This window comes from Zalophus californianus, chromosome 3, assembly GCF_009762305.2.
Source record: "Zalophus californianus isolate mZalCal1 chromosome 3, mZalCal1.pri.v2, whole genome shotgun sequence".
In the NCBI taxonomy this organism is placed as follows: Eukaryota; Metazoa; Chordata; class Mammalia; order Carnivora; family Otariidae; genus Zalophus; species Zalophus californianus.
The window spans coordinates 150999101-151027039 of NC_045597.1; the positions used below are offsets into that span (position 1 = coordinate 150999101).

General features: G+C 34.5%; 1 protein-coding gene across 14 annotated transcripts in view; it reads left to right on the plus strand.

Moving 5' to 3' along the window:
- The window catches only part of PMS1 (PMS1 homolog 1, mismatch repair system component), a 76562-nt gene that overhangs the window by 12112 nt on the left and 36511 nt on the right, over positions 1-27939 (plus strand). For 10 of the 14 annotated variants that reach the window (XM_027588742.1, XM_027588728.2, XM_027588737.2 and 7 more), the window contains 3 exons: positions 2292-2474; positions 13079-13181; positions 18721-18884. The exons of 1 other annotated variant lie outside the window; for it this stretch is intronic. In XM_027588742.1, the coding sequence (XP_027444543.1) occupies positions 2292-2474; positions 13079-13181; positions 18721-18884 (450 nt within the window). Of the gene's footprint in view, positions 1-2291; positions 2475-12448; positions 12470-13078; positions 13182-18720; positions 18885-27939 lie in introns of those variants that run through there. 3 more of the 14 variants (XM_027588736.2, XM_027588740.2, XM_027588739.2) reach the window with 2 other exon arrangements.

A 27939-nucleotide genomic window follows, 5' to 3' on the forward strand; every position in this document is an offset into this window, starting at 1 on the left:
CTATCCTATGATTCACTTACCGCACTACTGGGTATTTACCCAAAGAATACGAAAACACTAATTCAAAGGGATACATGCTCCCCTGTGTTTATAGCAGCATTATTTATAATAGCCAAATTATGGAAGTATCCGAACTGTGCATTTATGGATGAATGGATAAAGAAGTGGTATATAAATACAATGAAATATTATTCAACCATAAAAAAAGAATGAAATCTTGCTGTTTGCAACAATGTGGGTGGAGCTAGAGAGTAAAATGTTAAACGAGATAAGAGAAAGATAAATACCATATGATTTTATTCGTATGTGGAATTTTGGAGACAAATGAGCAAAGGGGAAAAGAAAAAAAGACAAACCAAGAAATGGACTCTTAACTACAGAAAACAGATGATTACTAGAGGGGAGGTGGCTGTGGGGATGGTGAAATAGGTGAATGGGATTAAGAGTACACTTACCTTGGTGAGCATTGAGTAATATATGGAACTTTTGAATCACTATATTATACACCTGAAACTAATATAACACTATGTTGACCATGCCAGAATTAAAATTTTTGGAAAAATAGTAAGCTATTAAGTTTTTGAGGAGTCAAAAGTTATACATGGATTTTTGGTGATGTGGGAGTCAACACCTCTAATTCCTACGTTCAAGGGTCAACTGTATTGTAAGCTCTATAAACATGGAAATTTATTAAACCCAAAGAAAGGCAACTTACTTTTTTTTAGGCATTTCATATAGTACAGTCTGATTAGAATACAATAGGTAATAAATAGGATTAGATAATTATATTTGGTAGATTTCACTTATGAATCGTACTTAGGTAGGCAGACATGTATCTTGTTCTTAAAGCTCTCTGGAAGAAAACCATGTTTTTAAAAATACTGTTAGAGGGGTGCCTGGGTGGCTTAGTTGGTTAAGCATCTGCCTTCAGCTCAGGTCATGATCCGAGGGTCCTGGGATCAAGCCCCGCATCCGGCTCCTTGCTCGGCGGGAAGCCTGCTTCTCCCTCTGCCTCTGCCTGCTATTCCACCTGGGTGTGCTGTCTCTCTCTTTGTCAAATAAATAAATAAAATCTTAAAAAATATATATATATTGTTAGAAAGCCAGTGGAAGTCCTCTTATAAAAGTAAAGTATACATTTTTATCTGGCTTTGTATTTTAGTGTCTTGATATTTACCAGTTTCTGCTTTGCAGAGTTTTAAAATAAACAGTTATTTTGCTTTATATAGTAAGACCTGTTTTATTATGATTACATATAATAATAACTGTCCTGACTAGGAATGTTTTCATAATTAATTAAAGTTGATATAATTTAAAAATTTAAATAGATCTTTGTGTTATTTTACTCAGATGCCTGGAGTTCTTATTTGTATTGCAAGATTTGTGTTTCTGTAGTTAATGATTTTTCTATAAAAGGAATCAGCCAAACTGTTTCCAGGATGTTATTTTTGATTGAGAGAGAGATGAGGAACTAAATCTTAAGTAAGGTTTCCCTTCAATACCTTGCATATCTAACTGACCTAAAAAGTACTGACACATACAGAATTATATAAATTTAGGTTATTATAAATGTATTATTTTTAAATACTAGAGTCATTGTAATTGTAGGAAGATCTCAATACAAATTTAGATTTTGTTTTTTTATGTATGCATACTAGAATTAGACTACAAATACTAAGCTGTGAATTGAGTTTGGGTTTTTTTTTTTCCCCTCATTTTTCAAATAAAGATCTCACAGAGATTGCCAAATTAGTGTATTAGCATTTTTCTGTTCTCTCTTTGCGAGAACTTTAGAAAGTCATAATGTAGTAAATATTTAAAATTCTTAGGAAAGCAATAAGTTGTTAAAGGGAGAAAGTATTAAAAATCAGGATGAATAATGTTAATTGCTAGACTCTTAGTGGGTAGAACCAGGTGCTGATGGTAATAGTATTCTGTTTTGGTTTTTTTGAGAGATTATATATGCAAAAGTATATATAATATAGTAGAATTTTCTTAAATGTGAATTTAAACACAAGTATCTATGATGCTGAAACAATTAAAGGGAACCTTAAAGATTAGACTGACTTCCTTTTTTAAGAGTTGAATCTGAGTCCAGGGAAAACAAGGGACTTGCCCATTGTATCATAGTTAGGAATTAGTAGAGTTAGGAATTTGAACTCTTACTTTCTTAAAATACTAAGATTCCATAAAAAAAATAAATGACACAGTTTTTTCTCTTGTGTTTCTTTCTGTTTCTAATGGACAACAGTTTACTGTGTTTATATACTAAAAGTATTCTCTTTTTATAGGAGAACTATGGATTTGATAAAATTGAGGTGCGAGACAATGGTGAGGGTATCAAGGCCATTGATGCACCTGTAATGGCAATAAAATACTATACTTCAAAAATAAATAGTCATGAAGATCTTGAAAATTTGACAACTTATGGTTTTCGTGGAGAAGCCTTGGGATCAATTTGTTGTGTAGCTGAGGTAAGGTAATTTATATTGACTTCTTTAGTGATTTCATAATCACAGAATGGTAGCATTAAAAGAAAATGAACCCAGTTTTTAGCAAAGAGTGTAGGTTTTTTTTTTTTTATTGTGGTAGAATATACATAAAATTTATCATTTAAACCATTTTTAAGTGTACAATTCAGTGGCTTTAAGTGCATGTAGCCATCACTGCCATCCATCTCCAGAATTTATTCATCATTCCAAACTGAAACTTTGTGCCCATTAAATGATAAGTCCCCATTATCCTTCCCCACCTCCAATCCGTATTTTACTTTCTGTCTCTGAATTTGACTAATGGAGTCATACAATATTTGTCCTTTTGTGTCAGGCTTATTTCGTTTAGCAAAATGTCTTCAAGGCAACATGTATCAGAATTTTATTCCTTCTTAAGGCTGAATGATCTTCTAGTATGTATAAGTCATGTTTTGTTTATCCTTTTATCTGTTGATGGACATTTGGGATTTTTCTACCTTTTCGCTATCGTGAATAATGCTGCTGTGAATGTGGGTGTGCAAATGTCTATTGAAGTCCCTGCTTTTGCTTCTTTTGTGTATATACCCAGAAGTGGGTTGGATCATATGGTAATTCTGATTTTTTGAGGAATGGCAAGGTGTGTTTTACAATGTTACTATTTATAGAAGGAAAAAATAGTTTAGTGACCCATTGGCTTGGGAATAAAAACATATTAAATAAAATTAAACAGATTTATCTTAATTATAAGCTCTTCTCCGAGATTTTCCTATATTAAAGTGCATTGTGAATCTCTAAGGTTGGTAGTTTATAGTAGTTACATTTCCCTGCTTGTACTTGACTATGAAACCCTTTTACTGATAAGCATATAACTGTTGTTTTGTTACTGTGCTGTGGAACCCACTTTGGAAATACCATTCTAGTCAATACAGATAGATTGGACTCTAGAGATATGAATTGACTTGTTCTAAATCCTACCTAGTCAGAGGCAGATTGGATCCCAGAACTTTGTTTTCCTGACCCTGATTAGGTGCCTGCAATGTTTATAAACGCCTCAGTTCAGTGCCTGACCAACTTGTTTGCATAGTACCAATTATACTTCACTGCCTCCGCACTAGATTTCATAACTAGCTTGTGGCAAAGCCTGTCTAGAACCTTGATCTTTTCATTTCCATGTGTCTTATTTATGTTTGATCACACTACTCTGCACTAGTTTCTTTGTGCTGTACTATATTATACTGTGTATTAGGCTGTGTTTTATAGTGTGATAGTATCTGTGTACTGTGTGTGCCCACTGGCTACATATCCCTGCATTTGTGCTTTTCTGGCCGACTATTTGGGTGAGAATGCTCAGGTACAACGAAATGGTAGAACTTTACGTACTGTTTCAGAAAAGTGGCATGTACACAAGATACTGTTGCTTTCTTTTCATTCGTTCTTTGGACATCTGTTTAGTAACCAGCAGTCATATAATCTCCATGCTTATTGTGGTCTTCCCTCTTTCCTTCTACCCTTAGAGTGCTGGCATAGTGTAGGTCTTCTCCATTTTTGTAAAGAGTCCCTGCTCGGTATTCACTTTTCTCTTGGAGCTCTGTAAGGTGATGCCTAAGTAACAAAGAAAAATTGTGGGTGGGGGAGGAGGTGGAGTTTAAAGTGGGGGAGTTTGATGTTCTTGTACAGAGGTAGACTAGGGGCCCTTATGTGTTAGAATCCAGATGTTCAGGGGCCCATGGGTGGCTCAGCTGGTTAAGCGTCGGACTCTTAGTTTCGGCTCAGATTGTAATCTCGCTGTTGTGAGATGGAGCCTGGTGTTTGTCGGGCTCCATGCTAAGCCGGGAGTCTGCTTCAGATTTTCTGTCCGTCTCCTCACCCCTGCCTCCCCCCCAACAACGTGCATGTGTGTACATACGCACTTGTGCATGCACGCTCTTTCTCTCTCTCAGATAAATAAAAAGAATCCAGATGTTCAGACATTGCTAAAGGAGGAAAGGACTTGTCCTTAAGTGCATTCTGCTTAAAACCTGTATCCAAAATCTTGCATACTCTGTGCTTTCCTTTTTGTCTCAGCGCCTGCTTTATTTAGAGTTCACTGAGTCTCCAAATATACCTTAGGGAAGAGCAAGTAGAGGGTACAGCTAACTGGGCATTGCCCATCTTTCTCCCTAGAGACTATATATCTGGGAACCTACAGCCCTGGGATCTTGTAGAAAGTGTTTGCTTTTTAAATGGGTTCAGATTTGTACCAGGGAACCTCTGAAACTCCCAGTACTAGCACATACTATTGTTTGAGCTCTTGGTAGCTATTTTAGAAATCATGTAATTTATTTTTTTTTTAAGATTTTATTTATTTATTTGACAGAGAGGGAGAAAGCATAAGCAGGCAGAGTGGCAGGCAGAAGCAGGCTTCCAGCTGAGCAGAGAGCCTGACATGGGGCTCCATCCCAGGACCCTGGGATCATGACCTGAGCCAAAGGCCCGAAGACTTAACCAACTGAGCCACCCAGGCACCCCAGAAATCATGTAATTTATTTGAGAACATAATTATTTGATTTCTTTAGCTGTTTTCCAAACTTGGTAGTCTTTAAGGTATATTTTGGCAGAGTATTGTTGAATAATATATAATTTAGCATTTCTAGGTTTTCAAAAATTAATTTTTTAATTTTAATGTAGTTGACACACGAGTTTCAGATACACAACATAGTGATTTGACAAGTTTATGCATTATGCTGTGTTCACTACAACTGTAGCTAACATGTCTTGATATATTGCTGTTACAGTATCATTGATTATATTCCTTATGCTGTGCCTCTTATGTCTCTTATGTTATGACTTATTCAGTCCATATAATTGGAAGCCATTATCTCCTTTCATTCAGAGATGGACTCTAAGGGGGGGGGAACCACAAATGAATAAACAAAAAGGCATTTCTGTATTTTCTATAAGATGTATATAACCTTTCAGAACTGAAATTGGTTATTAACAGCTTTGTCTACTAGGTGGCAGCACTATACTTAGTCTTTTAACATACATGGTAATAAGCCATATGATTCATCCAAATCTTTACTGTAGTTCTGATTTTAAATGGCAGTTTTGCAAGTCTCTGTCCAGTGGTACTCTGTTTTGTTTATTTGATTACTTAAGTCCAGTTGATATCCAAGTTTATCATTTTGTCTTTTGTTTCATTTTTGAGGCATTGAATGCCTTGAGTATATATACTTAAAATAATTTATCAAAATTACAGGAGGAATAAAAGAATTGTCAAACTACCAGAATAATATATGACTAAACTTTTTAAAAATTATATTCGGTTTACACATTGTAATGTCAAGTGTTTCTCTTACAAAATATTAACAGCATTTTATGTAATCTCTTGTAAATCTTTGGGAAAACCACACATAGATAAATGAGTGTATATTTTACATATGTGGACTCAAGGTCAAGATACATACCATGATCAGCACCCCTGAAGGTTCTCTCATGCTCCCTCCCAATAGGTAACAGCTATTCTGACCTCTATCAGTATAGATTAGTTCTACCTGTTCTTAAACTTGATGTAAATGAAATCTTACAGTATGTATTATTTTGTCATAGATTTTATGATGATGATTTGGGTTTGATTGTTTCTGAAAGCTAAAGCATCATCAAAAAATCTAGAACTGGAAGGGATCCTGGTAGTGGTATGGACCCTGGTTCATTGCCCGATGCCCCTCGTCAGGATTGAGTACTCATTTCCCTAGCTGCCAAGTATTGGCAACTGAATGCTCAAAAGCTGAGTCTCTCCCTGGAAATTGCCCTTACCTCAGCTGAACAGGGCAACCTGCATCCAATGACTGACTAATGAGGGATTATAAATGTTCTTTTCCAATTCAGAACAACTCCGCCATGCTATCTCTGGTCCACAGTGACCCCCAGGGTCAGCCAAGTCCTTGTTTGTGACTGCAGAGCCCCGTTTCTCTTTCTGACCTGCCCTCACAAGTGATCATCTCAGGAGCACCCACAATGAACTTCCTGCTCACTAGTCTCCCTCTCAATCTGTGTTATGCGTAAACCACCCTAAAATGTAGGTCTTCTATGGTTCTGTCTCTTCATATTACTGATGAAGAAACTTAGGTCTTGTGAAGCCAAATATTGGGTCTTCTTACTCCAACTTTGAAACATAGTCTAATAGTCAGCTACTGTTTAATTATCTGTTGTATGCACGGTGCTGTGCTAAGTAGGTTACTTTAGAAGAACTGTGCACCGGGCAGTAAGTGGAATATGAAAATTGTGACCTATTTAGGGGCATATAATGTGTCCATGGCAAAGCCAAGAATTCAGTTCCAATATCATGTCTCCCAGTACTGAGTTTTCCACAGTAGGTCATGCTGCCTTCTTACTAGTATGGTTAGAGAGGTATTTATTAGTTTAAAAATACCTCATATTAAAATAATGAATATACTCAGACCTGCAGCCATAAGCTCAATAGATGATATCAAGGAGTGGTCAAGTTGAAACTTATGTGGGAGGATTCTGAATAGTATTTCAGAAATACAGAAAGTAATATATGCTTGTTAATGTCAATTAGATTTTAAAAAATTGTTATTGAGGAATTGTTGTTATGAGTGCTTTTGGGGGAGAAAAGTTCACTTTTTAAATTTAATGAATATTCTTCACTCAGAAAGAACTGAAATTTCATATATAGAAGTTGCATATTTATTTTAAAAGGCTCCAATTTATTTTGAAAATCTTCGGGCAGAGATTACAGTTAACATAATAAAAATTAGTGATTTGGTTATTTTACCTGCCAGACTAACTGATGCAGGTAATTTTAAAGTCATACAGATGTAAATTATCTCAGGCTCAGTAGATTGATGATATGTAACTGGAATATAGTTTTGTCTCACTGTTAAGGGGCTGTCACCCAAAATTCTGATTGTTGACATTATTTTTATTAGATTACTTTAAAGATGTCAATTTTAGTTAGAAAAATTAAGTAGCCTTTTAGCAAAACTCACTGGAGGAATTTAAAACCTATCTAATTCTATATTATTTATTGATATACTTTAAAAGAATGGGCAGTTTTCCTAATTTGTCAATTTTAAAATGGCTTCTAGTCTTAGAATTAACCAGTACAAAGGAGTAAAACATTGTTTTTATACCCACAGAGTATCCTGTTGTTATTTAAAAGTGGAATTACTGCTTCCCTAATTTATGAATGTATCACAAATTGATTGATATGGTTTTCTTTAAAGTCATGTCAAGCATAACTTCTCTTGAAATTCATTGTTGTTTGTACAGCAATAGTTTGGAAGTATTTCTTTTCTCCAGTGTTTAATTCCTGGTACTGATTACTAAGCATGCTGACTGGAATGAGCTAGAGATAGTGAAAATTCTGTTTTGACCTGTTTATAAAATTTTTTGTGAAGACTTTGTATATATTGTTCTTACCACATAATAAAACATGTAATAAAAGATTTTATTTCTTTTTAGGTTGATTTTTATATACATTGTATTAAAAATGACCTTTTTCCCTTCCAAAGAAATGTTTAAGAAACTCATAAGTTTTTTGACCTGGATTTTAAATGGAGGCTAAGTTACACCTCAGCTTTAGGAGAAATACTGAACAGTTTTGTTTTCTTAAAATCAGAACAAACTCTGAAAAAGAGAACCCTAATTCTCAGTACCAAGTGTTTGAATAAGAGACTTGGCCAAAGACGTAAAGCAGGTTAACTTTTGGGAGAATCATTTAGTGAGGATAATCATGATTTGCGGGGTAAATGAAATAATACATATGAGGTATCTTGAATACAGTCATGTGCCATACAGATGAAAGTTACTTTCACTCTGGACTTGAATGTGAAAAGTAGTATGTACCTCTGTCATAAAGTTGATAATGTCATCAGACTTGTTCATTTCCTTGTTGGCAAGCAGTATTGCACCTTACTTTTCAAAGTTTATGCAGACCACTCAACATTTTTGGGAAATCCTTTCTAATAACAGACATTTCTAGGTAAATTCCTTCTATTGTCTCACAAAAAGTCTTTATTTTATAGCATAAGTTCATTATTTTTTCTTGTTTGTCCCTCTGAAAAATTAACAGAGGTGCCAGCCATCCTCTACATAACACTCATGTTTATTGATCTGTTCATCCATTTTTTTTTTAAGTACTTACATTGTGCTGGGTATTATTCTGATCCATCAAGTTCATTATACATAATTTTTTGATGAGATAACATGATATGTAGGTTCGTTTTTTTATTTAAATTCAGGTAGCCAACATCATTAGTTTCATATGTAGTGTTCATTGATTTATCAGTTGCATATAATACCCAATGCTCATCATATCACGTACCCTCCTTAATGTCCATCCCCCAATTACCCCATCCCCCCACTGACCTCCCTTTTTGCAATCCTCAGTTTGTTTCCCAGAGTCAAGAGTCTCTCATGGTTTGTCTCCCTCTTTGATTTCTTTCTTTCTTTCTTTCTTTTTTTTTTTTAAAGATTTTATTTATTTATTTGACAGAGAGCAAGAGAGGGAACACAAGCAGGGGGAGTGGGAGAGGGAGAAGCAGGCTCTCCACCGAGCAGGGGGCTCGATCCCAGGACCCTGGGATCATGACCCAAGCCGAAGGCAGATGCCTAACAACTGAGCCACCCAGGCGCCCCCCCCTATCTGATTTCTAACATTCAGTTTTCTCTCCCTTCCGCTATGGTCCTCTGCACTATTTCTTGTAGGTTTGTTTTTGTTTTACATTTCATTAAACTTGCATGGCTTAAAGGGGGCAGAATGAGAAGCTATGCCATTCTGTTTTGAATATGAAAGTTGGGACTTCCTTAATTGTGGGCCCCCATAGCTGTAAAAAGATAGGAGGAGGCCCCTGCCATCATTTTGATGGTTTCTCCCTCCTGTTCCATACTGTAGGGTACATCCTATGTTATTTCAAGCCATGGTGGTAGAGCTTTAATTAAAATGGGCATAGGAATTTTTGAAGTAGTGGGGTATCCTGCTTTCTAAATGCAGCCTCCTCACAGGTAATAGAACTCTGTTGAAAGGAGAAAAGCCAGAGCCAAGATTTCACTGTTGTTAGTCTCCCACAGTGAATTATCCGGGAGAAGGTTCTGACATCAGAGCTCTTATGTTAGTGTACAGCTATGCACAGGCAGGCATAATCACAGAAAGAAAAAGACATTTCAATGATCCAGTTAAAATTGATATTTCACCTGAATCATGAAGACCATTTACCTTGGTTTTCAGACTCCTGTTTCTGTGCCAAAGTATTCATTCAAAAGTCAGCAAAAAAATAAAAACAAAACTTTAACACAATTATCTTAATGAATTTTTGCCAAGAGAGGTTTTTTTTTCTGCATGAATTAACAGGATATATGCTAAGTTTTATGTTTTTGTTTTATCTAAAACATTGAGAAAAATTATGCTTACTTAAAGTTTAAATGCTTTTATGTAATTTAACTTTGTATTAGTATTATAATTCCCTTGAAACTCCATAATTGGACTGAAAAGTCAGTTTTTAATAACTGATAGATAATATAACCTGTAAGGTTCTCTGAGAACTTCTAAACCTTTATCTTTTAAAATAAACTCTTTTTAAAATTCTTTAAATAAATTTCTTTAGTTCTTCTCTTGACACCATCAGATTCATTCTGCCACAGTTCATTAATGTCTGTAGGCCGTGTGGCTACCATGCTACCACGCCTTCCCCTTAAAGATGATAGAGGAAACATTTATTCAGGGCCATCTAACAACTTTTAAAATTATACAACTTTTGAACCACGGAATGTATTTTTGAAAGAAGTAGAAAAATCATTTAAGATTATATAGAAACTCACAACTCTGTGTTAGGTGCAGCTTTTTTGAAGAACAGTTATATAGAAATGGCAGCTTGAGGCAATGCCCCTGGTAAGGATTTGATGGACATTACCCTCAGAGGGAATCTAATAGATTCTACTAGTATTGTTAGCTAGAGAAGCCATTTTTGGGGTGACTTTGCTATTTCCTGCATGGTGACTTGCTAGCACAAGTAATAATTTGTAATGTTAGAGATGAATCTGATGGTGGAGTTACTATAGGTTCAAATGTGTTAGTTGCTGCAGAGCTAACACATTCTAAGCTTGTGCCTAGTCCAAAAAAAGTGTTCCTGCCCAGGACACAGGGTCATATGATGAAATGAACTCTTGAAATACATTTCCTTCCTCTGAGGAACACATTGTATTTCATGAATTTGTGAAACATACTTATGTGTTATCCTTCACTGTCTTTCACAGTGAGTTGCAAAGCATTTCCTAGCGAAATAAATTTTCATAGTAACCTACACATTCTAATTTTAACATTGGAAAATAATACTCTATTCTTTTACTTTAATACAGTTACTACAGTGTGACCACTAAGGTCCTATTTTGCTTTTTAGCATATCAGTTTTTTCATCTAGGTTGGAGTATATTTACTATTAACTAATATGTTTATAAAGGATGAACAAGTTAGTAACTATAAAATGCTTTGAAGGTAGTTAAAACAAATACCCGCGTAACCTTGTAGCATCATCTTCATCTTATCATTGCCTTCCCCTTAAAGATGATAGAGGAATCATTTATTCAGGGCCATCTAACAAGCCACTGGCATAGTTAGTACTAGAACTCAGCCAGGCTACTTCTGCTCAATGACTCCAACTTTAGGGTAGGTGGCTAGCTCTTTGGAGAATAGAAATAGAATTCGGTTGACCTTGGCATTTTTGAGAAATGGTTGGTTAAATGTAGAATTATTTTTAAAGGGACAGTCATAGAGTAATTAAATTAGAGACAGGAAAGAAATTTTTTGTACTCTTTGTTTTAAACTTTATTAGAAAAAATCATTACAGGGTAGAATAGAGTTGGGATGTAGCAGGAAAGATTAAGATTAGTTACCAGGAAAACTTTTAAAATTATACAACTTTTGAACCATGGAATGTATTTTTGAAAGAAGTAGAAAAATCATTTAAGATTATATAGAAATTCACAACTCTGTGTTAGGTGCAGCTTTTTTGAAGAACAGTTACAGAAATGGCAGCTTGAGGCAATGCCCCTGGTAAGGATTTGATGGACATTACCCTCAGAGGGAATCTAATAGATTCTACTAGTATTGTTAGCTAGAGAAGCCATTTTTGGGGTGACTTTGCTATTTCCTGCATGGTAGCCACATGGCCTACTGTAAATCAGTGCGTGGTTAGAACTGGGTGGCAGAACCATCAAATCCAGTGTAGATCCAACTGGATCTAGATGAGTTCCAGCAGTGGAGCTGGATCTTTGTGGCTTCTTCCTATAGTCAGCTCTGCTGAGTCCAAGAATGGCCAAGAAAGATTGCTCCAATTTTGCATCATCATTGCTCACAAAATGTGTGAGTAGGCTACCCTTTTCTGAATCCACTGTGCTTTCCTAGAACATCCCCACTCCCCACCCACGGTATTTTTTGACAGTGGAATGGTTTACTATTGTTAGAGTCTGCCACTCATCTTAAAAAATAGGTAAACAAAAAGCTGACGGTGAGGGTAGCTCAGAAGAATGCCGACGTTTTTTTTTTAAGATTTTATTTATTTATTTGACAGAGAGAAACACAGCGAGAGAAGGAACACAAGCAGGGGGAGTGGGAGAGGGAGAAGCAGGCTTCCTGCGGAGCAGGGAGCCCGATGTGGGGCTCGATCCCAGGACCCTAGGATCATGACCTGAGCTGAAGGCAGACGCTTAACGACTGAGCCACCCAGGTGCCCCAAGAATGCAGACATTCTTATTTTTTTTAAAAAGATTTGTTTGAGAGAGACATACCAAGAAAGAGCACTAGCCAGGGGGAGGGACTGAGGAGGAGGGACAATCAGACTCCCCACTGAGCAGGAAGCCTGCCGCTGGGCTAGAAATCAGGACCCCAGGATCAGACCTGAGCTGAAGGCAGACAACCAACTGAGCCACCCAGGCACCCTGAATGGAGACATTCTTAAATTTTTACTTCTGTCCCTAACATCTTAGGAAATATTTTCATGGTAAGTGAAATCCTTTCTTATACATACATGCCTTAAGTGTTTTTCAATTAATAGAAAATTTACATTTAAATAGTTCAAAGTTTTGTTTTAAGAAAAAAATTGTCCATAAATATATATGTGTATGATTTATATTTTTTATTCTTTTGAACCATTAGCTTGAAAGACAGAAGTGTAGTTTTATACAGAATATAAAAAAGGAGGGAATGATCATTTTACAAAAGGATTTTTCACATTACCAACAAATTTATGGGATTTGTCTTTTAAAAAGCAAGTTTCCCTAATGCAATCAAAATATTTGATTTTACAGATGTAAGTTACATAACACAAATAGCCATTTCAGATACACTAATTTGTGTATGAGCATTTTAATTAAAGTTAAATATTCAAAATAAAGATCAGTAATTTGCCCCCTAAAAAAATATACGGTGGCCTACTATTATTAGAACTCTAAGGGAATATTACAAGAGAAATGGTCATAAGAGCTTAACAAGTAAAACGTTTTTTTCAGTTTTAAGTAAATGTTTAATTATTTTAAATTAATTTGATAATGAATCCACTGTAGTATCTAAAATAATAATTTTATTAGTGGTTTCTTTTTTTATATTCCAGGTTATAATTACTACAAGGACAGCTTCTGATCATTTTAGCACCCAGTATGTTTTAGATGGCAGCGGCCACATAATTTCTCAAAAACCTTCACATCTTGGTCAAGGTAAGAGAGTAGCTTTGTATCTTTACCTCTTCTGTCTTTTTTAAAACATTGTTACTCCTTAAATTCAGATGTGCTGCTTCAGGTTCGGTCTTGATAAAGGCTAGTTTACTTCCAAGTGAATATATTCAACTGTTACTTTAGTCACCAATCTCTTAAATACTTGGAATTGTTCTCAAGAGGAACTGTGTAAAAGCCTTAGGACAAAAATATGGATTAGTCACCCTTCTGTAAAACTGTAAGAACAATTTTACATTGGATCACTAGTGTGTTCTTTATATGTGAAGGATGATATTTTATTGAAATGCCTAAAACATTATTGATTTGGTAATCATGGTAATAAACAATACTATCAAGATACTATGATTATATAAATAATTAAAATATATTTATTTATGGGAAACTTCAAATGTATGTGCAAGTAAATAGAATAGTGTACCCATTGCTCAGTTTCAGCAATTGTCCACCCATTGCTAATGTTTCATCTAATACCCTTACCTACTTCCTCTTTCTGTATTATTGGAAGCAAATCAATGTATTAATTATTGTTGCTATTTGTAATATATTTCTTAGTGTTTTATACACTTCTGTAATTTTATTACATTTTAATTGACATGTTTTTAAGTTCCTTTATTATTACTTATAAGGAAAAAGAAAATCTCTTCAGGCTTGAGTTTCGTGTATCTCCCTTAATTTTTTTCATATTGCTAACTTCTGGTAATGGAATGTTTAAAGTTGAGAAAATGTTGGAGATATGAACTCTTGAGAGTCATGTTCAAAAGAATTATTTGATCTGAAAGGGGCTTGTGTTTTTTTATTGCTGTTTGCCCTTCTCTTCCAATTTGTATCCTAAATTCATTTTTTTAATTTCGTGTCCCTTGTAATTTATTAAAGTACTATATTTTTTCTGTAGCTTTTTTCTTTCAATTTTAATATTAAATTATTGGATTTATTTTTTTAATGATTACCATCTTTTTTCATTGAAATATATTTTCTTGTGGGGTGCCTGGGTTGCTCAGTTGGTTAAGCATCTGACTTCAGCTCAGGTCATGATCTCAGGGTCCTGGGATGGAACCCGCATCCAAGATCCCTGCTCAGCGGGGAGCCTGCTTCTCCCTCTCCCTCTGCCCCTACCCTCCCCCCCGCTTTCTCTCTCTCTCTCAAATAAACAAAATCTTAAAAATATATATATTTTCTTATATCTTAATACTGATACCAAATTCACTTTTTCTATTATTTTATAAATCTTCAAATTAGTTACTGATTATTCCTGCTTATTAAGAGTAATATTTTTATATCCACACAAAAGAGTAAGAACTCTTAAGAAAATACACTTTTTTCTCATTTATTCAGTTAATTAAAATGAGCTCAAGTCTAGTAGCTGTTTAATTTGATGTATAATAATATTGTACATATTTTAATTAAAATAATAAACTGTGATTCTTTTTATGTATTGAAGGTTAGGAAAGAGAAAGCATTTTTTTTAGTGTGGTCCCTTTCTAGAAATGCTCTGACTCCAATTTTTAGGTGTTCAAATTAAGAAACCATTAAGAATTATTTGGGTGGCTATCCGTAGAGTACTTTAAAGTAATCTAGTCACCTTTTAAAACTTAAATGTATTTATTTTTATCTTAGTAGTAGCCAGTCTAATCTGGATGGCCTGTTGCTCTGCATCACTCATTCTTCTCATACTTTCCTATGTTCATCTCCCTGGGAGCTATGAAATAGCAATACTTAAATATGGAATCCCTCTGATCTTTGCCCATTTGGTGATTGATTTTTCTTTTTGGTGACCTAAGTCTTCTACTTTCACTGAGACTAGGTATGCATATTAAAGAATTTCCGCAGTCAGTAAATGAGCCTTATTTTGCATATTCCTCTTAAGAAACAATACACTTGGAAGGTCAGTAGTTGTGAAACTAGTAATTGCCTTTCATGATTCATTTTTATCTCCTAATTATAGTTGATTGGCTAGGAAAGCAACAAAGAATAAAGCTCTTAGTTTCAAATTGCTATAGATGGACATTTTATAGAAATCTGGAAACACTTTCAAAACCCTTTTACATTTATATTGCCCAGTGCTGATAGTTTTTGAATGATTGAATCACAGACTCACATTTCACCAACAGCTGTCATTCAACTTCCATTTAAATATTTTCTGTGTAAGGGTTCTTCATTTAGGGTTCATGTAGATTAATTTCTGCAGTGGTGTGAACATCCTTGCTTAGCAGTTACTCCTCATGTCATCTGATAGATCAGATAATGACACCTGTAGACAGTCTAACTGTAGATGCAGGGACAGCTTACAACAAAATCTTTTTTAGGCATTGGAAAATTTGTTACCCCTTTAAAAAAATATTTAAAGTGTTTAAAAATAGTTGACTGGAGATTCCAGCTCTGGTTTTTCTGGGTGTAGGTATTTGTTTTATGGGTTAATGTAGCTATTTAAAATGATATATGTGATTAATAATATGTCATTTTAAATTACCCTCTGTTCACTTCTATTTTAAGACATTTTAAAAATTAACAAATGTAAAAATATGTCCCCAGCTTTTAAATTATTTTACCGATAACTTACTAAATTATTTGTTTTAATCCTATCTTTTTTCTGTCATCACTTCTATTTCCTTTACCCTAATCAGTGTAAGCTTTCTAAATTGATTTACCCTCCTGGACAAGTTCTTTTAACACCTCCTAGTACTTCTGCCTTAGGAATTTCTCAGATATCAAAAGTAGTATTTTAAAGTAATCAGGGTAGTTCCTTTCCTTACCCTGTTGTTGGAGTAGAGCGTCGTGTTCTTTGTAAATCCCTGCTGAGTATGATTGTGCATGTATTGAAAGATCTTTTTCATCTGGAGAATGCAATTTTTCTCATTAAATAGTTTAAGAAAAGTTTGATATATTCAAGCAACCATACATCCTTACATTAGGAATATAAATAGCTGCCTTTATAAATGGCATAACATAGGGTCATGTAAAAATATAACAGGGAGCCATACTATAGGACTGCAATTTAATTCTGGTGTTTGTAGAATGTGCTAAAGTTAGAGAGGTGAGCAGTTCTCTTGTAAAATATGATAGTATACTAGGGCCTCCTCCCTATTGGCCAATATTACTTGGTACTTTTTTTAAGGATACACATTTCATTTAGGATCAGCAAAGTTTTCCATCATTAAGTTTTATTTAAACATATATAATCTTGGCTTATTGGTAATTCTCAGTTGGTCTAAGAGAACATTTTTAGCTGCTGAAGCAATAGTTTATCAATATATAGATTAATTATAGTGTGATCTTTCATTTAAAAACCAACAGGTATCTTTTCCTTTCATAAATACATTTATATTTTGCTTTATTGATTTTTGCCTGCCTGCCTTCTCACCATCTGTCCACAGCCACTATATATGCCATTATATTTGTCACAGCTAGTGGAGAACACAAATGAGTTAAAGGAACTCACAGAGTAGTGGAGAACACAGATGACTAAATAAGTAATGACAGCAAATAGAAGCCATCAGTTGCCTAGAGGAAGGTTAGGGAGTTCTTCAGAAAAATTTTCATTTGAGTTTGAAGATGGTAGGTAAGAATGGGTGGGTGTTTAACCTTGCAGCAGGAGAGGAATGGTGAAGGGAAAGAGCACATACTTTTAAAAACTTGAATTTTTTTTTAAACCCATTGAAGAACTACGTCACAAAGTAGACAAATACCATATGATTTCACTCATGTGTAATTTAAGAAACAAAACAGATGAACATAGAGGGGAAAAAAGAGAGAGGCAAACCCCTAAAACAGATCCTTAGCTATACAAAACAAACTGAGGGTTGCTGGAGGGGAGGTGGGTAGGTGGTTGGGTTAAATGCATGATGGCTATTAAAGAAGGCATGTGTTGTGATGAATCACTAAATCTTACACCTGAAACTAATATTACAGTGTATGTTAACAAACTGGAATTTAAATGAAAACTTGGGGGAGTGGGGAAGGAAGTTAAATGAACCAAGTTCAAGAGAAAGATAACCCTTTCCTAGACAAGAAGAGACTGGTGGCTACTTGCATCCCTGGGAGCATTAACTGAGTCTGGAGACATAGGTGGTCTCTGTTGTGGATAAGGGATCTTTTATGGACCTCGAAGAAACCTGCTGAACTTTTAACAGCTACATGTGAGCTGCCATGACAGATTGGAGGATGGGATCCTCAAAAAGAGCTGGTTTCCTCCCATATGCCAAATCTCATCAGGACTTTTGCTGAATAAGCAGTGATAAAGAAAATTGGGACTGAGATAGAGAGACAAAGATCTTAAACTCTTGCAGTGCTTAGATCCCAACCTTGCTAGAGGAAAAGACCTGATTCCATCCTTAAGACATTTGAAACTAGAAGTGAACTGGAGCTAAATAAAGGGACAGCTCAGCTCCAACCCAGATACATTCCTAATTATATTGAAGAGATCTTCTTGTCACTCTAGCTGCTTGACAGAAGAAATGAAGTGCCTTCTCTGGGGGAAAATATTACCTACTTCAGTATTTATCTTTCTTTTGTACACAAGGTCTGGCAAAAACAAAAATATTGAGAAACAAAGAAAATGGAATCTATAATCAAGAGAAAAAAATAGTTAATATAAGCAAACAAACATGACCTAGATGTATGAATTAGCAGACAAGAACTTAAAACAACTATGTTAAAGAACTTAGAGGAAAAGGTGGTCAAAATTGGTAAAAAGATGGAGAATTTCAGCAGAGAATTGGAACTCAAAAAAGAACCAAATGAAAGTTCTAGAACTGAAAGTAAAAGTTTATACCTTTTCTTATAGCCAACAGTGAGCCACTGAAACCTATTAGGTAGAGGGCAAATTTCATGTTATTTACAAAATTAACCAGCAGAACATTATAATACCATAAATTATATCTTATTATAAGAAGTATCATCTTGAACTGAGTTTTGAAGGAAGGAAAGAGACTTGACATAAATTTGAGATTTTTAGGATAGAATAGATAGGCCTAGAAGGCTTATGCAGTAAGAGGTAGAGGGAAGAATCAGTTAAAGCTAGAATATATGCCTTTGGAAACTGTTGATGTCAGTGTTATATGAGAAAGAGAATAGGTATATAAGTATCAGACTCAGGAAAATAATGAGTTCAGGTCTGGGTGTGGTTGGTTTGAAGTGGCTTTGGGACATCCACATGATGATATTGAATAAGCATTTATATGTAACTTGAATACTGTAGGTCTCAGATAATATATCTTAGTCAATTCTGAGATGCATGTTTTGTCACATTTTGACATCTCTGAAAACAGGTTGTGGCTTATAATTAATGGCTTCCCCAGATCCTTTTTGGACAGGAAATTTTGTGTATTAATTGGTAATTCATGTGTTGATTGCAGGAATAAACAGTTTCAGAAATATTTTCTTGCAAAACAAATGCTTTATGAGACCTAAAAAAGAGAAAATAGACACAAGTGATAGAAGGGGTTAAATACTAGTGTATATAGATTTGAAGATCTGTGAAGTTCTTTTCACATCTAAATGTGCTTTCCTCTTAATCTGCCAACAGGTACAACTGTAACTGCTTTAAGATTGTTTAAGAATCTACCCGTAAGAAAGCAGTTCTACTCAACTGCTAAAAAATGTAAAGATGAAATAAAAAAGGTCCAGGATCTCCTCATAAGCTATGGTATACTTAAACCTGACTTAAGGATTGTTTTTATACATAACAAGGTAAGCGTTATTATGCTTTTTTTTTTTTTTAAGGTTTTATTTATTTGTCAGAGAGAATCTGAGCAAGCAGGGGGAGTGGCAGACAGAGGGAGAAGCAGGCCCCCGCTGAGCCAGGAGCACGATGTGGGACTTGATCCCAGGACTCTGGGATCATGACCCGAGCCGAAGGCAGACGCTTAACTGACTGAGCCACCCAGCCATTCCTATTATTATGCTTCCATAAGATTTTTTGGTATGTAATATTATTATAAATGTATTTTATCTAAATTAGATATGTACAGTCTTCTTGCAAACATTTGTCCACATTTCTTTAGTTTTATGTTTATTATATAAAGATCATCTTTACTTTCTTAACTGATATCTAAATGAAATCTGATTGAACCTTTCATTTCTTAATTTCTGAGATCAGTGATTCTTCAAGTAGACATCCAAGAAACGTTTGAGTGCTTCCTAAATATGAAGATGAGTAAGACATGTTCTTTGAGGAGTTCACAATTTAGTGATGTTTTTCACTTTCTATTACAAACTGGTTTTTCTTTGGAAGAGTTTTTTTGTTTTTTTTAAGGAAGCTCTACCTCATTTCTTCCCATTTTTCAAAGCGAGGCTGATTAAGAAATTCTTGTTGCTTAATGAATCTTGGTTGGAAAGAAAAGTTTATGTATTTTGTGATTATTCTGTTTTTCATAAAGTTCCACATGTGCACTTGAAATATTTAATGAGAGTAGGACCACACAGCAGAAATCTGGAAACCTCATGAGGAGTTGATAGTTAACATTTATTGAGGGTCTGTGCAATGCTACATCATATCCGGTCCATTAAACTCCTATAATCCACAGCAACAACTAAATGAGGTAGACGTATTAATTTACCATTGTTCTGTAAACTGAACTCAGAGAGGTTTAAAACTTTGTATCACACAGCTACTAAATTGTTGAGGTGGGATTGGAAACTTAACATGCCTAAAGAGTGCAGATTCTTTATACCCTACTATCTTGTATTCCCATTTTAATACTATATTACATTTATAGTTCTGTTCCAGGTTTCAGAACACTTACAATAACTTTGTAAGTTAGGTAGCATTATCTCTATTTGTATGAGGAACCTGATGCTCAGAGTAATCAAAGAAATTGTTTTATATTTTACAGTAATTAATAGTACTGAAGTCAGAACCCTTTTTTCATCCAGTTTTCTTTCTACTCTATGTCTGTTTACTTGTTATTAAGAAGATTCTGTATTAAGCCAAGCTGTGATAGAATATTTATGATCAAAATCCCTGATCAGCTTAAAAAATCAAAAAAGAAAGAAGAACATTAAGATTAGTCAGCCACCTGTTCCTGCTGCCATAGAGCTCAACCACATGATACCTTGAGATCTCTTCCAGCTCTGCCATGCTATGATTCCTCAGGATGTTGATAGATGGAGCTCATCCTGCTAGTATAAATAACCCCAGGACCTCTTGATCCAAAGGACATTTAGCAATTAAAAGTTAAATGTACCCAGGTTAAAAAAAGATCAAGGACAGAAGAATCAGTGATCAGGAAGGGAAGACATATGGAAAAAGGTAAAATATGATGATAGGAACTACATATTTTTAAAAGAAAAGCAATTATAAAGAGAAAAGTTTTAAGCATGAGAAAGTAATACTAGATTAAACCAAGATTTCTGCTTCATGTAATGGAAATGAGTATTTAAAGTCAAATACTTAGTTTCTAAGTTTTGGGTAAGTTTATAATAAATTTTACCAACCACTATAAGATCATCAATGTATGCATTATCTTCTGAAAATGGAAAGTAGTATTTTATGAAATGCTGCATTTTATTATTTTTGGAGGACAGCACATCTGAACTGATACTGAAGAAACACTAGTCCCTTGATGTCCTTCAGTAATTTCAGATGCAATTCAAATCCTAAAGAGTATGCTGAGTATTATACCATGAAAATAATGTAAGATTATCAAAAATCTTAAGTAAAATTAAGTATTAGCTATTATTACACAAGGAAATCAAGGACTGAATTAGAATAAGCAAACTGTTTTCAAGCTTTCTTAGTACTAATTATTGATCTACTTCTGTTTCTTAATAGTACTGTTCTGCCTCAAATGTTGAAATATATTGTTAAACCTCCCAGAATAGCAGTGGCATATGTCATAAATCTCTGAACACTGAGTCCTGCTGTGCTCTTAGCCTTTTTCTTTGAAACATTCTTTAGTGCTTTTCTGAAGAATTTTTCCCTTTGCCTAAAATTTACACATGACGATATTGACATCTTTTTTTGAAGTTTTTTTCTTCTTTAGAAACAAACAATCATATTGCACATAATATGAGAAGTACTATTGCTATTTTGACATCTTGGATTAGATAGTGTTCCTTCTTTTTATGAAGGTTTAACCTGCCAAGACATTCTTTGAATACTGATAATATTGATGTTCTTGCCAGTATGGTTATGTTAGAAAGAGGTATTTTTCTTCTTTCATCACCATGTTCCTTGAAAGCATATTGAATAATGAGACAGCCAAAGGGAAATAATTTACAAGTGGATTCAGTGACTTTATTTAAAGTAGATATTATTTGGAGAAATTGCTAGAGCCATTCCTTAAAAAGCACTATAGTATTCAGCTTTTGTTGTAATAACTGAATTCCTGTGGGGTCCTGCTGTGTATATTTTCATTTATAAAGTAGTTATTTCCTAGAATTAAAAGTTTTTCTCAATGTGATAATGTCTGAAACTAATTTAGTATTCTAGCTCTTTCATATGTTCATGAATAGTTTTGTAGACAACTAGTTCAGAGCATTATGTTAAATTGTGATTTCACAGAAGGGATACTTTCATACTTCATACTTGTTGATTTTTGTGAATATTTTCTTCTGCCTAAACTACTGTTCGTGGTTTTAAAAATTGTTTTAGATTGAATTTTGTCTTGATAATTAGAAGCCCACTGTATTACAAAAGCTGAATTGGATTATCACTGATACAGGGTTTTTACTGTTATAAGAGAGAAGTAATTTAAGGAGTGATTTTCCACCTACCTACCCCACCTCCATGTCACATGAGTGTTAAGGCTTATTGGGATCAGTTTATTTATTTTTGAGGTCTGGAAGAATGATGACACAGCTTCGAAAAGTTTACTATCTCTGGCATCAGTCACTCTGGGAAGAGGCAGGACCTTAGTAGGGAACAGAGACCCACGAAAGTGGCCTTGGAGATTTGGTAGTGAGTATAGTGGCTCTCTTTTGATATATAGTTCTCTGGGTCTCTAGGAGGGAGAGAGACTTTTTTTTTTTTGAGAGAGACTCTTTTGAGGTGGTGGCTGAAGATTTGGGAGGAAGCAGGTGACCAAGAATGATAAAAAGGAACATGTTTATTTGATTATAAACTGAAAATAAAAAAGTGATGGCCTTTATTTTATTCTTTTTTGCATCTTTTAGCCTTTTACTCAAATATTGTTAAATGTCTCAGTTTTGTTTCAGCTGTGCCATATAAGGAATCAAGAAAAAGTCCACAGTTGGACCAGTGTTAAAGGGTTAACCCCCTCCCACATCCCAAGCAAGGTTGTGGAAGCAGTATAGTCAACAAGAAATTCCAGTTCAGGACTGTGGTTCAAAGCCCTTTTCTTATGAAGAAATTATTCTTCCAGTTCCAACCTTGAAAGTTTGTGTGGGTTTTGTTTTGTTTTGTTCTGTTTTTTTAATTAACAAAGGTGGAGGTCCCTTCAAATACAGTTTTAAGGTTAGCTTCAGGCTGATTATCAATCTTGACTGGTTGGTTGGTTGGGATTTGGGGGGGGTTTGCTACTTGCAAATTAATAATAACTAAATTTTTTAAATGGTTCTCATGTTTTCTTCTTTCTTATATTTATGTCTTTAATTTTTCACCTAATTTCTGTGAACTATTATATAGAAAAGATGAGAGACCTATATAAGTCACATTTTACTATAGTTTATTTCTGATTTTGATGTTTATCCATACTGTTAAAGGAGTCTCTGAATTCTTCCCCATCCATCACCAGCAAGAAGACATAGTTATTCTTCATCTTCTTCTGTAACATTATTTGCATATTTCTGTTATGTCATTTTTGCTTTGTTGGCAGTGATTTGCATCCTGTCTCCCCTTCTCAGTAGACTCTTGGGAAGAGCTGCATCTTACTAATATTCCCCTTAATACTCACAGCATAGTGCAGAGTAAAATACTAAATGAAATAGATGGTGCTAAACTCAAAATCAGATACATTTATAAAGCCCAGGTTTTGAACACTCTGGCTTCTTTCGGACCTTCCTCATATTATATAAAATTAATCCTTTTTTGAGGATTCATCCTTTTGGATTCTCCAATGACCTCATATTTTTACAGAGTATGTTCCCACTTGTATTGATATATACTATTCTAGTCTGTTTCTAGTCAGGAAATATATAAAGACTGCATGGATGGGACAGTGGGGGAAACAGTTGACAGGGACATAGTCTTTAAGGGCCATCAATTTAATATATTTTGTTTCCATTAACTTAGTTAAATGGAACTATGTATATAATCATTCCTTTACAGATCTCTAACCAAAGATATTTTATATATTTACTATTTATCGTAATATATTTCTCTACTTTAACACAGATTTCTCTTCGAATCAGTAATTTCCAGAGAATTCTGCACAAATCTAGCTTTTTTGAGCCTAGGCCTGTAAAAGTTGATTTCTGAGGCCCTTTTCAACTCTAAAACTCTTTGATTTTTTTTTAAGATTTTATTTTTTAAGTAATCTGTACAAGCAGCTTAGGGCTCAAACTTACAACCCCAGATGAAGAGTTGCATGCTCTACCAACTGAGCCACCCAGGTGCCCCTAAAACTCTTTGATTTTAAGGAGCCCTTATATGTATCTTGAGCACTTCCGTTTCTTTCTGACAAAATTGCAGTTTCACATTTCTACCACTAGAAGTTCTAAAGAGGTGACTCATATATCAAATCACAAAATAATAAGAATTTATACCTCCCAGATTCCTAGATCTTTACATCTGGAAAGGACAGCTGAAAATCTTTTTTTGTTCTGTCCCAAACCTTTTAGCAAGTAGAGTATTTTTTATTCTAATCCCTTCCCATTTTATCTTCATGTGATCCGGAGTTTTAGTGCATTGCCCAATAACTTAAATGTTTAATGTAGCGTAAGATGAGCTGAAGTTCAGATCTCTTAGACTTTATTGTAACGTTCATTCTCCTTTGCTGTAGCTTTTCCACAACTACTAAATACAGAGCTTTGAGTAGGTGCTATGGAATAATTATGTGATGGCCTGTGAAATAATTATGTGATAGGAGCTTACAGTATAAGTGAGGGAGATGTGAAAGTGTATGAACATTTAAACAGATGAAAAGAATAATGGAAACTTGTTGATTATTGAATGATATTGATAAATATCCCCCTCCCTCATCCCCTGGATAACTACCATTCCAATTTTTGGTTCTATGAATTTAATTATTTTAAATACCTCCTGTAGGGCGCCTGGGTTGGCTCAGATGGTTAAGTGTCTGCTGCCTTCAGCTCAGGTCATGATCCCAGGGTCCTAGGATCGAGTCCCGCATCGGGCTCCCTGCCCCTTGGGGAGCCTGCTTCTCCCTCTTCCTCTCTCTCTCTCTGTCTCTCATGAACAAATAAATAAAATTTAAAAAAAGATGATATATGTAAAAAAAATTTTTTAAAAATAAAAATAAATAAATACCTCCTGTAAATGGAATCATGTAATATTTGTCTTTCTGTGACTGGCTTATTTTACTTGGCATAATATCCTTAAGATTCATCCATGTTGTCAAAAATTGTAGAATTTATTTTTTAAGGCTGAATCATATTCTGTCAAATGTATATGCTACATTTTCTTTAACAATTGATCCATCAGTGGACATTTAAGTTGTTCACACATCTTGACTATTTTAAATAGTGCTGCAATGAACATGGGAGTGCTAATATTAATATCTCTTTCAGAGCCTTTCAGTTCCTTTGAATAAATTATCTGGCATGAGGCTGGATTGCTAGATCATATGGTATTCTATTTTTAATATTTTGAGGTACCTCCATACTATTTTCAAGTATTTGCATTCCCATGAATACTATACAAGGGTTCCAGTTTCTCCACGTTTTCCCCAGTATTTGTCTTTTCTTTTTTTGCTAATAGCCATCCTTATAGGTGTGAGGTGACTTTTAGTGTGGTTTTGTTATGCGTTTACCTGATGATTAGTGAAATTGAATGTTTTTTCACATATCTGTTAGCCATTTATATTCTTTGGAGAAATGTCTGTCAAGTTCTTAGCCCATTTTTTATTTGTGTTACTAGTGTTTTTAATAGTTTTAGGAATGCCTTATATACTTTGGAATTAACCATCAGATATATGCTTTGCACATGTTTTCTACCATCCCATGGGTTGGCTTTTCATTCTGTTGATAGCTTCCTTAGCTGTGCGGAAGCATTTTAGTTTGATGTAGTCCCTTTGTCTATTTTTCTTTTGTTGCTTGTGCTTTTGGTGTAATATCAAAGAAATCATTGCCAAAATCAGTGTCATGAAACTTTTCTCTTTTAGGAGTTTTACAATTTTAGATCTTGTATTTAAATCTTTAATCCATTTTTAGTTGATTTCTGTGTATGATGTAAGATAAGGGTCCAATTTCATTCTTTTGTTTATGGATATCATTTTCCCAGCACTGTTGGTTGCAGAGACTCTTCTTTCCCCATTGTGTATTCTTGACACCCTTGTCAGACATCAGTTGACCATATATGCATGGATTTATTTCTGGGCTCTCTATTCTTTTCCATTGGCCTTTATATATATCTTTATGCCAGTACCATACTGTTTTTGCTTACTGTAACTTTGTAATATATTTTGAAACTAGGAAGTATGATGCCTCCAGTTCTGTTCTTTATCTCTGGATTGATTTGGCTATTTGTGGTCTAAAACTCCTTCCGTGAGTTTTAGAATTGTGTTTTTCTATTTCTGCAAAGAATGTCATTAGGATGTTTGGTTGGAATTGCATTGAATTTGTAGATTGCTTTGGGTAGTATGGACATCTTAATAATATTAAATCTTCTGATCTATGAATGCAGGATGCCTTCTCATTTGTCATCTTTGATTTCTTTCATCAGTGTTTTGTAGTTTTTAGTGTACAGGTCTTTCACCTCTTTAGTTAAATTTATTGCTAAGTATTTTATTCTTTTTTGGTGCTATTGTAAATGGGATTGTTTTTCTAATTTTTTTTCAGATAGCTCATTGTTAGTGTATAGAAACATAGCTGTTTTTTGTATATTGATTTTGTATCCTGCAACTTTACTGAATTTCTAACGGTTTTTTGATGGAGTCTTCAGAGTTTTCTATATAGAGGATCATGTCATCTACAAACAGGGACAATTTTACTTCTTCCTTTCTGATTTGGATGCCTTTTATTTCTTTCTTTTGCCTAATTGCTTTAGCTAGGACTTTCAGTTTTATGATGAATAGAAGTGGCAAGAATAGGCATCCATGTCTTGTTCTTGATCTTTTTTCTTTAAAAAAAGCTTTTCAGGTTTTTTTTTGTTTTTTTTTTTGTTTTTTTTTGATGGTTGCAATGGGATAAAAGCCAAAAAGATGGCTTTTTATTGTGTGGAGTTATTTGCCCTCTATTCATAGTTAATTGAGTTTTTAATCATGAAAGGGTGTTAAGTTTTGTCAAATGCTTTTTCTGCACCCATTAAGACAATCATGTGACTTTTATCCTTTATTTTGTTAATATAGTGTATCACATTAATTGCAATGCGTATGTTGAGCCATTCCTTTACCCTAGGGATAAATCCCGTTGGTGTATGATCTGTTTAATATGTTGTTGGATTCAGTTTCTAGTGTTCTGTTGAGGATTTTTTTATCTATATGCATTAGGGATTTGGCCTGTATTCTTTCCTCACAGTGCTCTTGTCTGGCTTTGGTAGCAGGGTAATGCTGGCCTCATAAAATGAGTTTTGAAGTCTTTCTTCCTTCAGTTTTTTGGAAGAGTTTGTGAAGGATCGGTGTTAATTCTTAAATGTTTGGTAGAATTCCTCAGTGAGCCATTTGGTCCTATGCTTTCTTTGTTGAAAGGTTTTTGATTTTTGATTCAGTCTCTATACTAGTTGTAATTCTGTTCAGACTTTTTCTTTCTTCATGATTGAGTTTTGGTAGGTTGTATGTTTCTAGGAATTGAGCCCTCTCGGTTATCCTGTTTGTTGGCATATAGTTGTTCATATAGTCTCTCATGATTCTTTTTATTTCTGTGACATTAGTTGTAATATCACTTCATTTTTAATTTTATTTGGGTCTTTTTTTTTCTTATTCTAGCTAAAGGTTTGTCAATTTTGTTTCTTTTCAAAAAAAACAAGTCTTTTTTTTCTGCTCTTTTTCTATTTTCTGTTTCATTTATTTCTGCTCTGCTCTAATCTTTATTTCCTTCCTTCTGTTAACTTTAGCCTTAGTTTGTTGTTTTTCTAGCTCCTTGAGGTGTATAGTTAGGTTGTTTGCTTGACATCTTTCTTTTTTAATGTAGGCATTATTGCTGTGGATAAACTGTACTTTTTGTACTGCAGCCCATAAGTTTTGGTATGTTGTGTTTTTGTTTATCTCAAGGTATTTTCTAATATTCTTTTTGTTTCTTTGATTCAGTGGTTGTTCAAGAGTGTGTTATTTAATTTCTACATACTGTGTATTTTCCACTTCCTGTTGATTTCTAGTTTCATTCCATTGTGGTCAGAAAAAATTCCTTGGCATGTTTCAGTCTGCTTAAATTTGTTAAGATTTGTTTTGTCTTAACACTTGGTCTATCCTGGAGAAAGATCTGTGTGAGTTTGAGAAGAATATGTATTCTGCTGCTGTTGGGTGGATTGTTCTGTATATGTCTGTTAGGTCTGTTTGGTCTGTAGTATTGTTCACGTCCTCTAGTTCCTTTAATCTTCTGTCTGGATTTTCTATCCATTATTGGTCTTGATCTGAAAAGAGAACAACTAGAGAACCATGTGGGGGATGGAGTTGCATTTCAGAAGAGATAGTTGAGGTAGCTTCATTTAGAAGTATGAGCAAGTTTG